Source organism: Dama dama, chromosome 30 (assembly GCF_033118175.1).
Source record: "Dama dama isolate Ldn47 chromosome 30, ASM3311817v1, whole genome shotgun sequence".
Taxonomy (NCBI): domain Eukaryota; kingdom Metazoa; phylum Chordata; class Mammalia; order Artiodactyla; family Cervidae; genus Dama; species Dama dama.
Window position 1 is genome coordinate 71036893 of NC_083710.1, and position 15883 is coordinate 71052775.

The following is a 15883-nucleotide window of genomic DNA, read 5'->3' on the forward strand; positions in this document are numbered from 1 at the left end:
GGGTGAAGGTGGTCACTTATTTAGGCTCACTTGTTCAGTTGTGTTGTGGGGAGGGAGGAACGCTGCAAACAAATATTCCTGGCATGTGTGGGGAGTGCTCACAGTGTATGGATCACACTGGGTTTGCCCCAGCTCACGGTGGCGTGTTTTTCCCGGGTCTGCACTGCTCAGGTTCCAGGTTGCTCTGTAGGGGCACTGTCCAAAGTGGGCCCTGTGCTTGGTCACTTTCCAGGTCTAAGCTGCTCAGGTTCAGGTCCTTGGGTACTCTGTAAGGGCACAGACTCAGTTGGGCATGCATTTTGTGCCCTTCCCAGGTCCAAGCAGCTCAGGCAACCAGGTGCTTGGTGAGCGCACTGTCCCAGGTGGGCCATGCATCTTAATCACCTTCCTGGTCCCAGCTGCTCAGTTTCCCAGGTGCTCCGTGAGAGCACCAGCTCAGGTGTGCCATGTGTCTCCTCTGGGGAGCTGATCTCAGGCTGTGACCTTCCTGGTAGATGTCAACTGTCCAGGATCCCAGGAAGACATGGTTAGCAGCTGGAAGCCTACTCACAGTTTGGTGGAGGATGCTGGTCTCTGGGACTGAGATTGCCCCTTGCCTTCCAGCTCTGGCTGTTGCACGCCTGCCTCTCTGCTTCTGGCAGCAGGTGAGGCAGGTCTGCAGCCAGCTAGATCTCCTTCGATCTTTGCTCAATCCTTCTTTATCTTTTCATCTGTTGATAGACATTTAGTTTGACTCCGTGTCCTAGCTATTGTAATTAGAGCTGCAGTGAACATCGGGGTACATGTGTCTTTTTAAATTTTGGTTTCCTCAGGGTATGTGCCCTGTAGTGGGATTGCTGGGTCATATGGTGATTTTATTCCTAGTTTTTAAGGGAATTTTAATACTGTTCTCCATAGTGGCTATATCAATTTACATTCCCACCAACAGTGCAAGAGGGTTACCTTTTCTCCACACCCTCTCCAGCATTTATTGTTTGTAGAATTTTTGATGATGGCCATTCTGACTGGTATGAGGTCATATCTCATTGCAGTTTTGATTTGCATTTATCTAATAATGAATGATGTTGAACATCTTTTCATGTAATTATTAGCCATCTACATCTTTTCTTTGGAGAAATGTCTGCTTAGGCCTCTTGCCAACTTTTTGATTGGGTTATTTGCTTTTCTGGTATTGATTTGTATAAGCTGCTTGTATATTTTTGAAATTAACCCTTTGTCAGTTGTTTCATTTGCTATTATTTTTTCCCATTCTGAGGGTTGTCTTTTCACCTTGTTTACAGTTTCCTTTACTGTGAAAAAGTTTTTAAATATACTTAGGTCCCATTGTTAATTTATTTTTAATTTCCATTACAGTAGCAGGTGAGTCATAGAGGATCTTGCTGTGATTTATATCATAGAGTGTTTTGCCTATGTTTTCCTCTAAGATTCTATAGTTTATGGTCTTATATTTAGATCTTTAATCCATTTTGACTTTATCTTTGTGTATGGTGTTAGGAAGTATTTTAATTTCATTCTTTTATATGTAACTATCCAGTTTTCCCAGCATCACTTATTGAGGAAACTATCTTCACCCCATTGGATATTCTTGCCTCCTGTGTCAAAAATAAGGGAGCCAGTGATTTTGTTAGTGCTTTGGTTACAAAAATGTAGAAGTTTTGAAAGATTTACCCCTAAGCTTACTTGTACTGTAGGCAGCATTGTTTTTAATGAACATTTTTGCAGAATACATCATTTTTCAGGGACAGGTATATTGTATTATAATAGAAATCCTATATTTTGTTTATACTTGGTGAATGCTTAATAAATGTTGACAGATTTTTTTTATAATTACTACATCACAAGACTTTTAAAAAGTGATTTCAAGGAATGACTGTACTGACAATGAACCAAATTACAAGATCACTTGAATTATCTAGAATAAAAAAGCTTTAAAAGTCATTATAATTTGCATGGTATAGTTATTACTACTATTTTAAAGAAGCAGAGATAACTTTTAATTTTCAGAGTTTGATGAACAACCATCCATTAGCTTGAGAAGTTGAGTAACAGGAAACTGTACTTGTTTTTCAAACCATTTGCAAACTGTAGAAAAGCAGCTGGTCAGAAAATGCACAACCATTAAACTGCAGTCCTACTGACAATCCTTGGCTTGACAGGGTCATAGGGACACTCACCACTGGCAATTCTGCCATATTTACAGTCGGTGTAAAAATATCACCCTGGGTAATTCATGTTCTGTTGTCTTCTTTGATGCACTTTGTGTATGGCACTGCCTCACTCAAGGTAGTGGAAGTTAGCAAAACATCTACTCCAGGGTTAAAAACATTCACAGAATCATTAGCAATGAGTCATCTCACTTTCTCTGCTTTGATTAAAATAGTTCTCATAGTTTTATTTTAATAAGAAAGTTTCCTGAGAGGATTCTTCCCCTCACCACATCATTGAACCCTTCTTGGTTAGTTGCAGCATACATGGCTTCAGTAGACACATCAATGTCAAATCCGTAACCATATTCTAACGTATCAAATCTTGCCTATTTGATGCCACTTCTGATGTACACAGTACATGGTAGCAGACAATTGAATAACTGATTTGGGCAGGGACACTTCAATTACTTTGGCCCCCTCAGACTCAAAGAGATTAGCAGCTTTGGAACAAAGAGATTGTAGTTCACTTGACAATTCTGGTATAAGATATTCCTTTGGAATTCCTATACATAGTTTTCTCACATCTGTTAAACTGGGAAGCATAAATGGTTTTAACAGGATCTTAACTTGTGGTAGAATCTTAGAGATCCTGCCCAGCTAGTATACTCGACATGATGGCTGCATCATCCACACATTTAGTTAAGATTCTGGGCACATCATTGAAATCACCAGGGAATGAGGCCATGACAAGAAACTAAGTCGTAGCTGGGTTTTAAACCAACAACCTCATAGTGGGCAGCTGGATTGCCAGTTGATCCTCTGGAATCTGGTCCTAAAGCAATGAAGCAAGTGAATGCTGACACAGCCACTGCACTCCCTCCTGAGCTTCCTCCAATTATAAGACAATTTGAATCCTTATTCTCACCATGAGACTTCTGCTTCCTCTTTTCTCTATATTGTTTTGAATAGCTCCATGGGTTTTTAACTGGTCCAAAAATGCCATCTGCGCTTCTGTATCCCATAGCTAACTCATCTAAGTTTGGTTTTTTTTTTACCACTAACAGAGCTCCCTGATCCAACAACCTCTCTGACATTTTAAGGTAATACATAACTTTTCAGCATATTTGATGCACACGTTGTCTCAATGCTAGATGTGCTAAAGTTGTCTTTTACTGCAATAGGAATTTCATCTAAATCCCCCAGTGAGTGACCTTTTTTATATCTTTTCTCTGATTCTTCAACTTGCTTTAAGGCCACCTCTCCTGATACAGTAACTTGGTCTTCTTGATAAAGGAGAGCTATCTTTGACAGAGCTCAGTTGGAGTAACCTGGCCTTGTTCTAGTGCTACAGAAACTTCTTGCAGGGTCCAACCCAACGTGGTCCTTTTGCCCTGCCTGCCACCACCAGGACCTGGTGACAAAGAAGGAAGGGGAACAGTTGTTCTTTTGAAGTAGAAGGTGGTTACCAAATTTGTAGCTTTATGGCACAATAGATAAGGGTGTCAAGGACTTGAAGGCTATTTATGAGATTTAGGGTAGTAACTTACTATTCACATCCATTTTCTTTTTTGAACAGCATCACATGCTTGTTTCAGTTGCCCTCTGTGTTGATTAAGATTCTGTGCCTGTAGGTCCTAGAATTATGCATGATAAAGCTACTTTTCACAGAAATATAGTTTGTTTTTCACTCATGCAAGAAACCTTGTAAAGCTTCCTATCTGTTTTCTGGGGCTGCCATAACCAAGTACTACAAACCAGGTAGTTAAAACAACAGAAACTTATTGTTTCCCAGTTGTGGAGGTTGGAAGTCTGAAATCAAGGTGTCAGCAGGGTCACTGATCCCTCCGAATTCTGGTCACAGGGAGAATCTTTCTTTGCTTCTTGTAGATTTTGGTGGTTGCAGGCAAACCTTGGGTTCCTTGGTTTTTAACTGCCACCACTCCAGTTTCCGTTTGCTTCAGGTGGCTGTTTTCTGCCTGTGTTTGTCTCTGGGTCCCCTTATAAGGACGTCAGTCACATTGGATTCAGGGCCAACCCAACTCCAGTATGATTGCATCTTAATTGGACCCTAATTCCAAATAAAGTCACGTTTTGATGTAACTGGAGTTCCTAGATAGGACTTCAGCGTATCTTTTGGGAGAGGGATATAATTTAACCTGTAACAGGCTCCATGGCTAGCATGATCCTCCATGATGTCAAACTCATTGTGACCTTGACCAGGCTGTCAGCTTCCAAGGCCCAGGCCATGGGGTGGAGAAAGGTCCTGGTTGTTGTCACCCTCCACTGACCTGGATTTAGTCACGTGGCTGTTCCTATCTGCTCAGGAGGCTGGAGAGAGAGGGCCTCTTTCCAGGTTGCCATGTGCAGCTAAAACCCAAGGTTTTGTTAGCACGGAAGAAAGAGAGCAGGTTTTGAGGACAGCCAGTATTGTCTGCCACATGTTCATAGTACTTGGGGGTGGGGGTGGGAGTGGTCTCTGTTGTTCAAATTCTCTCCCACTGTGTCTTTTCTCATTGAATTATTTCTAGCATTTAAAGGGTAAGAGGGAGTTTCCTGTATATGATTATATTAATTTTCTAATTATTTTCAAGACTTTATTTTATTCAGCTAAATTGCATTGAATAGTTCCTATTAATAATTGGTGTGGAAAATAGCTAGAGGTGGAAGATATGATCATTCTGTTGAGGAGGAGAGGACTTTGACTAAGGAGCAGAGACATGTGTTTGTGAAAAGATGTTTGTGAAAAGTAAGAAAGAGAGACTTAATAGCATTATCTTTTAAGAATGATTACTTTAATGGTAGTTAATGACAAGCATTCTTTGGGATTGCCTTTCTTTGGGATTGGAATGAAAACTGACCTTTTCCAGTCCCGAGGCCACTGTTGAGTTTTCCAAATTTGCTGACATAATGAGTGCAGCACTTTCACAGCATCATCTTTCAGGATTTGAAATAGCTCAACTGGAATTCCATCACCTCCACTAGCTTTGTTCATAGGGATGCTTTCTAAGGCCCACTTGACTTCACATTCCAGGATGTCTGGCTCTAGGTGAGTGATCACATCATTGTGATTATCTGGGTCATGAAGATCTTTTTTTGTACAGTTCTTCTATGTATTCTTGCCACCTCTTCTTAATATCTTCTGCTTCTGTTAGGTCCATACCATTTCTGCCCTTTATTGAGCCCATTTTTGCATGAAATGTTCCCTTGGTATCTCAAATTTTCTTGAAGAGATTTCTAGTGTTTCCCATTCTGTTGTTTTCCTCTATTTCTTTGCATTGATCGCTGAGGAAGGCTTTCTTATCTCTCCTGGCTATTCTTTGGAACTCTGCATTCAAATGGGAATATCTTTCCTTTTCTCCTTTGCTTTTCACTTCTCTTCGTTTCCCAGCAATTTGTAAGGCCTCCTCAGACAACCATTTTGCATTTTTGCATTTCTTTTCCATGGGGATGGTCTTGATCCCTGTCTCCTGTACAATGTCATGAACCTCCGTCCATAGCTTATCAGGCTACCTGTCTATCAGATCTAGTCCCTTAAATCTATTACTCACTCCCACTGTCTAGGCATAAGGGATTTGATTTAGGCCATACCTGCATTTCTGCCTTATTGACTACGCCAAAGCCTTTGACTGTGCTGATCACCACAAACTGTGGAAAATTCTTAAAGAGATGGGCATACCAGACCACCTGACCTGCCTCTTGAGAAACCTGTATGCAGGTCAGGAAGCAACAGTTAGAACTGGACATGGAAGAATAGACTGGTTCCAAATAGGAAAAGGAGTATGTCAAGGCTGTATATTGTCACCCTGCTTATTTAACTTATATGCAGAGTACATCATGAGAAACGCTGGGCTGGAAGAAGCACAAGCTGGAATCAAGATTGCCAGGAGAAATATCAATCACCTCAGATATGCAGATGACACCACCCTTATGGCAGAAAATGAAAAGGAACTTAAAAGCCTCTTGATGAAAGTGAAAGAGGAGATTGAAAAAGTTGGCTTAAAGCTTAACATTCAGAAAACTTAAGATCATGGCATCTGGTCCCATCACCTCCTGGGAAATAGATGGGGAGACAGTGGAAAGAGTGTCAGACTTTATTTTTCTGGGCTCCAAAATCACTGCAGATGGTGATTGCAGCCATGAAATTAAAAGACGCTTACTCCTTGAAAGGAGAGTTATGACCAACCTAGATAGCATATTAAAAAGCAGAGATATTACTTTGCCAAAAAGGTTCGTCTGGTCAAGGCTATGGTTTTCCAGTGGTCATGTATGGATGTGAGATTTGGACTGTGAGGAAAGCTGAGTGCTGAAAAATTGATGTTTTTGAACTATGGTGTTGAAGAACATTCTTGAGAGTCCCTTGGACTGCAAGGTGATCCAACCAGTCCATCCTGAAGGAGATCAGTCCTGGGTCTTCCTTGGAAGGACTGATGCTGAAGCTGAAACTCCAATACTTTGGCCACCTCATGCGAAGAGTTGACTCGTTGGAAAAGACCCTGATGCTGGGAGGGATTGGGGGCGGGAGGAGAAGGGGACGACAGAGGATGAGATAGCTGGATGGCATCACTGACTCGATGGGCATGAGTTTGAGTAAACTCCGGGAGTTTGTGATGGACTGGGAGGCCTGGCATGCTGCAATTCATGGGGTCACAAAGAATCGGACATGACTGAGCGACTGAACTGAACTGAACTGAACTGAACTGAATGACAAGCAGTGATAGGGATTTGATACACAGGAGGAGGAAAGCAGAGTAAGGCTTTCATTCGGAGTTTCTTCCATAGGTCTTATGTTCCCAGCCTGTCCTTTGCCACCTGATTGCTGAAGGCCTGAGAATGACCTTCCTCTCTGTGTTCCCAGCAGTGTTGTATGGTGCTTGGAACATGGTGGGATTCAGTAAATACTTATGGAATAATTTTCTGTCAAAACCTGTGTGTATTGTTAATGACACAATAAAAATATCCTGGTTCTTGATATGTTCAAATTTGGAGACATATTTGTTCTTTGAAGGGGAGCCAGTATACTTGTTAAGAAAGTTACAAAGATAGTTCCGTGGCCTGGAACTCTTTGTGTGTGTGTGTGTGTGTGTACATATATGCACACTATAAGCTATATGTGTATACTGTATGTACTATACTATATGCTATAATAGTTTATACTACATGTTATTTAGTATTTCTAATGACCTAACATAATGAATGCTGCAGATGGTGAATGCAGCCATGAAATTAAAAGACGCTTACTCCTTGGAGGGAAAGTTATGACCAACCTAGACAGCATATTAAAAAGCAGAGACATTACTTTGCCAAGAAAGGTCCATCTAGTCAAGGCTATGGTTTTTCCAGTGGTCATGTATGGATGTGAGATTTGGACTGTGAAGAAAGCTGAGTGCCAAAGATTTGATGCTTTTGAACTGTGGTGTTGGAGAGGACTCTTGAGAGTTCCTTGGACTTCAAGGAGATCCAACCAGTCCATCCTAAAGGAGATCAGTCCTGAATATTCATCAGAAGGACTGATGGTGAAGCCGAAACTCCAATACTTTGGCCACCTGATGCGAAGAGCTGACTCACTTGATAAGACCCTTATGCTGGGAGGGATTGGGGGCAGGAGGAGAAGGGGACGACAGAGGATGAGATAGCTGGATGGCATCACCGACTCTGTGGACATGGGTTTGGGTGAACTCTGGGAGTTGGTGATGGACAGGGAGGCCTGGCGTGCTGTGGTTCATGGGGTCACAAAGAGTTGGACATGACTGAGTGACTGAACTGAATGGAACATAATGAAATACAGTGTAAAGTATATTGTAAATTCCATGGAAGCAATTATTTTGCTTGTGCTTTGTTCCTATAGTTTAAACAGTCTGTGTTTTTCCTTTTTCTGTAGAACTTTCTGTTACTTGATGAGCTACCACAGTGCAATCAGCTGCCATCAGATGGTAAAACAGTTGTGAACATGCAAGATTTCACTGCTTTTTGGGATAAGGTAACAAATCCTTAATTTCACAATTGTGACTGCTAAAGGACAACTGTAACATAGATTTTTTGGAGGATTTTGAGATTTTACACATGATACAAAATGTGACTTGCCCATTTACCATGGAAATATTCTGAATCAGGAATGAGGTTTGCAATTAATAGAGATTAAAAATAAAGATGGTTGTTTTGAGGCACTAGCCTGCAGTCTTCTTAATCTGCCAGCTCCCCAATTAAGATCTTTTCTTTGCCTCAAAACCTCGTCTCTTAGATTCATTGCCTGTCATGCGGTGAGCAGAGTGAGGTCGGACTCAGTAGCAATTTGACTTAGCCAGCCAGGAGCCTTGCTGATCGTGGCTAGCTGGCACCAATCAGGGAATATTGGAGGAAGACCCTAGCAGCTCCTGGGATCAGTTGTCTTGAGGTTCTTTCCTTCAAGATTCCCTGAAGGGGGAAAAAAAAAAAAAGATTCCCTGAAGGGGTACCAGCGTCCCTCAGAGCTTGACAATTGAGACAAGGAACTGACAGACTTCTAGAGTCAACAGACTCGATTTCGGTTGCAGGGTAAGTCTACCCAATTTGATAGCTGATTCAACCGGTTCACTTGTTTTCCATGTCGTTTTGTGTTACAAGCCGACGGGCTTGATTTCGAAGGGTAAGCTGCTCCAGTTTGCACACCGGGAACATTTTTTCCCCTCAATCTGGGCTTTTCCTTTACAGGACAAGCTAATTTGGTTGGGTACCCATTTACAGAGGGGAGGTGTTGTTGGACTCTACCCTGAACCAGTTCATTGGGAACTAGTTCTCATGGGGCAAGCCCACCATAGCTCATATGTAGGGTGAATTTAGTTACCTGATTTGGGAACTGGTCCAGTTGGAACCGGTTCATTTGGGAGCTAGTTCTTGTGGGAGTGGGTAACCTAGATAAAATTAGTTCATTTGTTTTATAGGTTAAATTTAACCCTATTGGTGGCCAGTTCATCTGTGTGCATTGATGTTGGAATCTGTCTTGTACTATTTTTGTTGGAAATTGTCTGCATCTTTTGTGTTTTGCAAAAATGGGAAATATTTCATCAGTCCTGAAGGAAAGATCTTTGGGGTGCATATTAGAGATGTTAAGATCAAAAGAGCAATGGCCTCTGTATGGCTCACAATTAAACAATCTGGCAGTCAGAAGTGCTTTACAAAGGAGAGGAATGCTCTGGTAATGAACATGCCTGGGAGGCTCCCTTGGACTTGAGGTGTCCAATTCTAATATCCCCTACAGGAACTCCAGAGAAAGAAAGGGCAAACCACTGTGGTATTCTTGCTTGGAGAATTTCATGGACAGAGGAACCTGGTGGGCTACAATCCATGGGATCACAAAGAGTCAGACAAGACTGAGAGACTAACACTTACTAACACTAAAAATGAAGTTGGCCCGAGGCATTTGACATATTGTTATTTGTCTCATTTTCAAGAGAACTTTCAAAGGGTTATCATATTTTGAACTTGAAGTAAATTCATTTATAATATTAGAATTTGTAGGACTGGAGAGACAAAATGCTGCAGTATAGAAATGGTTAACTAACAAATACACAATCAGTTGTTAGAGACCAGAGACTTTGGATACAATCAGTGTATGTTTTTTGCCTTAATATTATTAAGTATCTTATTACATAGTGTGAGTGATTTGGATCTTTGCTGTGGGGTAGAGTGGGGCTCCTCTATCCTAAGCTTCTGGATGGTCTGGTTACTTTGGTGACAGCCAGGGGCAGGAGGAGAGAGCAGGTGGGCATAGTGAGTACCAGTGATTCCAACTTGAAGGGCTGTACTGTGTGGCAAGCTGTAACAGGGAGAATTGGTGAAATCATAAAGATTTTCCCAGCACATGGTTTATTTCTGAAATTTAGCAAATAGGAAAAACAATAGGGACCACTCTCCAAAAGTTCTCAAGTTTGCACTCCCAGTGCAGCCCCGTTACAGACGATTGAAAGTCTCCTCCGGCCTGCAGCTTTATAGTTCTTGGTGTACATCCTCCTGTATCAGTGTGGATTAATCAGGAGAACCAAACCTGCAGCAGGGGAGGGGGGATTCCATGCAGGAAATTAGTTACATAGGAGATGAAAGAACAGAAAAGGGCAAAGCAGTGGTGGATGAGGCAGCTCAGCCATTAGCAAAGGCAGGAAGCTGCTCCCGCCCCAGGACTGGAAGAACTCAGGGAGGAGACACCTCTACCAGAGGGTCCACCCTCCAGAGGAGAGTCCAGGAGCCTGGTTGCTGTCAGAGTGGGGACCGCAGAGCAAATGTCCAGGCTCTGTAGGCTCCTCCTGTCTTTCATGCCAGTGACTCTGTTGTGTCACCTGCATTGTGTTCACCTACTTCTGACTCAGAACCTTTCATCTCCACCAACAAGACAGTAGTATGTTCTATATAAATATATAGAACAAATAGATACAACCACATCCTTACACCTTTTGCACATGGGAACTCATACAAGGTACCTGACCTACCCTACCTTAATAGAGTAGATTTGCCTCCTGCTTGGTATTTCTTGTCATAATTCACTTGAAGCATTTATGGAAAGTGCCACTAAAATTCCAATATGATGTTAACTTTATGTGAATGTTGACATATACTTTGTATGTTGTTTTTCAGTTGCTAAGTTGTGTCTCTTTGTGACCCCATGGACTGTAGCCCACCAGGCTCCTCTGTCTGTGGGGATTCTCTAGGCAAGAATACTGGAGTGGGTTTCTATGCCCTCCTTCAGGGGATCTTCCCAACCCAGAGATCAAACCGAGGTCTCCTGCATTGCAGGTGGATTCTTTACCTTCTGAGTCACCATAAGATGAATTACCAAATTTCTCTTGTATCAAACTATGCAACATTATAAACTAAGATGTTGTGTTCTTCTTCCAAGAACTTCCAAGAACATGTTCTTAGATTTCTATACAACTTTCATAGTTGTACAGAACACCCTATTGTGTTGTCCTGGACTTGCCTATGGAAAGACTGTGCACCTTGGTAGAGTCATTAGTAGTTAGGGGCTGTCAAGTTAGGTCATGGGTGAGAGGACCCTTGGGAGGGAGAAAGGCAAAGACATTGGAAGTTTTGAAGAGAAACTAAGTCTTAATGAAGCCTCTGCTGGGTTGGGAGGCAGGAGATAGACATGAGCTCTAACTGGCTCCACTGTACCTCCAGGTGGACAGGTTGGGGATGGTGTTATGGATGCAAGTCTCATTCATGAAATGATGGAAATTGATCTCAATCTCTAATCTTTAAAATATATTTGGGGGTATCTCCAAATCTCTATGGGGCAGGGGTTTCACACTGTTCTCACACAGAGTGGGGGACTCAGCTGATGAGTTTTGTTGAGTCAGTGGTCCCCAGAGCCTGAATAACCATGAGGGAACATACCCAGTACCCATGGGCTGTCGAGTGCTGCCCCCTTCTGATTGTGACAGAGCAGTGCCTGATCCCAAAGCCTGAACAAGGAGGGAACTCAGTGTGTGGCCCTGATGGACTTTGAGATCTGCAGACAGGAATCTGATGTTTGTATTTTGTAGTCTTAAACAGTAAAAGTAGTAAACTAGGAACCCTAAGTGTCAGGCAAGAAGAAAGGAGTGGATAAGCTTAAAAATGTTTCTTATGTATTAAAATTTAGTTTCTTCTTAATCAGTTCAGTTCAGTTCCCTTCAGTGGCTCAGTCATGTCTGACTCTTTGGGACCCCATGGACTGCAGCATGCCTCCCTGTCCATCACCAACTCCCAGAGCTTGCTCAAACTCATGTCCATTGAGCCAGTGATGCCATCCAACCATCTCATTCTCTGTCATCCCCTTCTCCTCCTGCCTTCCTTCTTTCCCAGCATCAGGGACTTTTCCAATGAGTCAGCTCTTTGCATCAGGAGGTCAAAGTATTGGAGCTTCCAATGAATATTCAGGACTGATTTCCTTAGTCTGGTTGGATCTCCTTGAAGTCCAAGGGACTCTCAAGAATGTTCTCCAGAATGTGAGGGTGGGATATTTCAAAAGAACAGCATGTATGCTATCTATGGTGAAACAGATCACCAGCCCAGGTTGGATTCATAAGACAAGTGCTCCGGCCTGGTGCACTGGGAAGACCCAGAGGAATCGGGTGGAGAGGGAGGTGGGAGGGGGGATCGGGATTGGGAATACATGTAAATCCATGGCTGATTCATATCAATGTATGACAAAACCCACTGGAAAAAAAAAAAAAATAAAGTGTATGTGCCCAAGAAAAAAACAAAACAAAACAAAACAAAAACAACAACAACAACAACAAAAAAAGAATGTTCTCCAACACCACAGTTCAAAAGCATCAATTCTTTGGTTCTCAGCTTTCTTTATAGTTTAACTCTCACATCCATACATGACTACTGGAGAAATCATAGCTTTGACTGTATGCATCTTTGTCGACAAAGTAACATCTCTGATTTTTAATATGCTATCTAGGTTTTTCATAGCTTTTCTTCCAAGGAGTAAACTCTATTCTTGATACTGTTTGTACACCTATAAAATCTGGTATAATTTGATGATTAAAAGTAATTGTTGTTTTAGAAAGTGACTGTTCCATAATCAGTTCAGTTATTTCCAGAGGAATTTTTCACTTAGAAGATTTTCCAAACTTTTAATCTAGATCCTATTCCTTTAGCCTTTCAGGCATTTTGCTAATCACATGTGATCACTCTCTTAAGAAAAAGAAAAAACTAGCAGTTATTGAGAAGTTTTCTTAATACTTAGTATATGTAAATGTGTTTGTATATATATATATATATATATATATATATATATATATATATATATATACACCCTTAAATCTCTTTATCTTAGAATTTACAGATTACTCAGAAATACAACGTGTGAGTGGCACGATGAGTACTCTGTCATTTGCTCTTGTGTTGGATTGTACATGCAACAGCACATCTGTGTGTGTGTGTGTGTGTGTGTGTGTGTGTGTTTTTTCGTCTTGTTTTGTTTTAACAGAAGTACTTTGTTATCCCTGTTTAGCCAGGGCAGGTAATGCATGTAATCGGTGTAAAATTTAGGGCTATCACTGTAACCCATGATGTCATACTTTACACCTATTGCCTTTTTTGCTTTTGTTGATTTTGGTGTTAAGTTAGAAGCTCTAGTGAGATTAGAGCCTTGACTGCCTTTTACAGGAGTTTTTTTTATGGTTGGCTAAAAAGTTTCTTTAGTTTTTAAGTAAAAATATAAGACACAGTTTTAATTTTCACCAGGAACTTTTCAATTTTTCTCAATTTTGGGTTAAACTTTTTATCTTTTTGAGTGAAGAACTGTTTCAGATACCTTTTAGTTTTCCAGGGAATTGAATTTTTTCCATTAAGAGAATTTTGTAAAGACTGAAATAAATGGAAGTCCAAAAGTTCAATGTCTGGTGAAAATAGGGGATCAGTCTGAATTTCCCAGCCAATCTGTAACAGTTTTTTGCCTGGTCATCAAAGAAACATGCAGTCTTGCATTATCCTGATGGAAGATTATGCATTTTCTGTTGACTAATTCTGGATGCTTTTCATAGAGAACTGCTTTCAGTTGGTCTAATGGGAGCAGTATTTGTTGAAATTAATCATTTGGTTTTCCTGAAGGAGCTCATAATAGAGGATTCCATTGCAATTCCACCATATACACAACATCACCTTCTTTGGATGAGGACTGGCTTTTGGTGTGGTTGGTGGTGGTGCATTTCACTTGCCCACAATCTATTCTGTTTCACAATATTGTACAGTAACCATTTTTCATCACCTGTCACAATTTGTTTTATAAATGAAATGTTTCTGTTATATTTAAGTGGAGAAATGCTTGCAGAAATATGGTCAAGAAGGGTTTTTTTGCTTAACTTCTGTGAAACTCAAATATCAAGGTGATTAACATACCAAGTTGGTGCAAACATTTCCATTCAATAATTTGAATGAAATATTTGAATATTTTGAGTATGTCAGCTGTCTCCTGCATGGTATAGCATTGTTTGTTCTCAATGTCTTGATGTGATCTCTATCAACTTCAGCTGGCATACCTAACAGTAGAGCATCGTCCAACAAGAAATATCCAGCACAAAACTTTGCAAGCCTCTTTTGACACATTTGGTCAGTCACAGCACATTCTCCATACAGTGCACAAATCTTTTTCTGCATTTAAGTTGCATTTTTACCTCTCTTGAAATAGTAAAGCGAAAAAAAAAAAAAAAGAAATAGTAAAACATAATGTGCCAAAATGTTGCTTTTTTATTTTAATATTAAAATGGCTACACAAAAATTCACCAATTTTAAAAAGTTTTTTAAAATGCATGCATATGACAACTGTCATAATACAATCTTAACGACATTGTTTTGAATAAAGTTAAAGGCAACTTAGTGCTACTAGAGCCATCTTACAGAAAAAACTGAGCAGACTTTTTGGCCAACCCGTATTGAGAATGACTTCTTTGTATAAAGTGCTCCTTTGCTTGCTGAGCATTACTGAGATTCTTTCTTTATCAAGTGAAAATGGAGAGATTAGTGGAGATTCAGATTATTTAAAAAACCAGGTCTGCCATATATCTATGTAGCTCCCTTGTGGAGGTTAATGAGACAGAGTCAATTAAAGCCAAGCGTCATAGTGAAAACTTATAAATGATTAAAAAACTTCACATCCTGGATACTCTATAAGTAATCTTGAGAAAGAAGAATGGAACTGGAGGAATCAACCTGCCTGACTTCAGACTCTACTACAAAGCCACAGTCATCAAGACAGTATGGTACTGGCACAAAGACAGAAATATAGATCAAAGGAACAGAATAGAAAGCCCAGAGATAAATCCACGAACCTATGGACACCTTATCTTCGACAAAGGAGGCAAGAATATACAATGGAAAAAAGACAACCTCTTTAACAAGTGGTGCTGGGAAAACTGGTCAACCACTTGTAAAAGAATGAAACTAGAACACTTTCTAACACCATACACAAAAATAAACTCAAAATGGATTAAAGATCTAAATGTAAGACCAGAAACTATAAAACTCCTAGAGGAGAACATAGGCAAAACACTCTCTGACATAAATCACAGCAGGATCCTCTCATTATGACCCACCTCTCAGAATATTGGAAATAAAAGCAAAAATAAACAAATGGGACCTAATGAAACTTAAAAGCTTTTGCACAACAAAGGACACTATAAGCAAGGTGAAAAGGCAGTCCTCAGATTGGGAGAAAATAATAGCAAACAAAGCAACAGACAAAGGATTAATCTCAAAAATATACAAGCAACTCCTGCAGCTCAATTCCAGAAAAATAAATGACCCAATCAAAAAATGGGGCAAAGAACTAAACAGACATTTCTCCAAAGAAGACATACAGATGGCTAACAAACACATGAAAAGATGCTCAACATCACTCATTATTAGAGAAATGCAAATCAAAACCACAGTGAGGTACCATTACACGCCAGTCAGGATGGCTGCTATCCAAAAGTCTACAAGCAATAAATGCTGGAGAGGGTGTGGAGAAACGGGAACCCTCTTACACTGTTGGGAATGCAAACTAGTACAGCCGCTATGGAAAACAGTGTGGAGATTTCTTAAAAAACTGGAAATAGAACTGCCATATGACCCAGCAATCCCACTTCTGGGCATACACACTGAGGAAACCAGATCTGAAAGAGACACATGCACCCCAATGTTCATCACAGCACTGTTTATAATAGCCAGGACATGGAAGCAACCTAGATGCCCATCTGCAGACGAATGGATAAGGAAGCTGTGGTACATATACA

At 40.7% G+C, this 15883-nt stretch overlaps 1 protein-coding gene and 1 pseudogene across 1 annotated transcript in view; one reads left to right on the plus strand and one right to left on the minus strand.

The window, feature by feature from the left end:
- The window catches only part of LOC133049356 (ATP-binding cassette sub-family C member 4-like), a 335592-nt gene that overhangs the window by 151884 nt on the left and 167825 nt on the right, over window positions 1-15883 (plus strand). The window contains exon 9 of the mRNA XM_061133334.1: window positions 8026-8124. Within this exon, the coding sequence (XP_060989317.1) occupies window positions 8026-8124 (99 nt within the window). The remainder of the gene's footprint in view (window positions 1-8025; window positions 8125-15883) is intronic.
- LOC133049672 (glutamyl-tRNA(Gln) amidotransferase subunit A, mitochondrial-like) lies at window positions 1994-4394 on the minus strand (annotated as a pseudogene).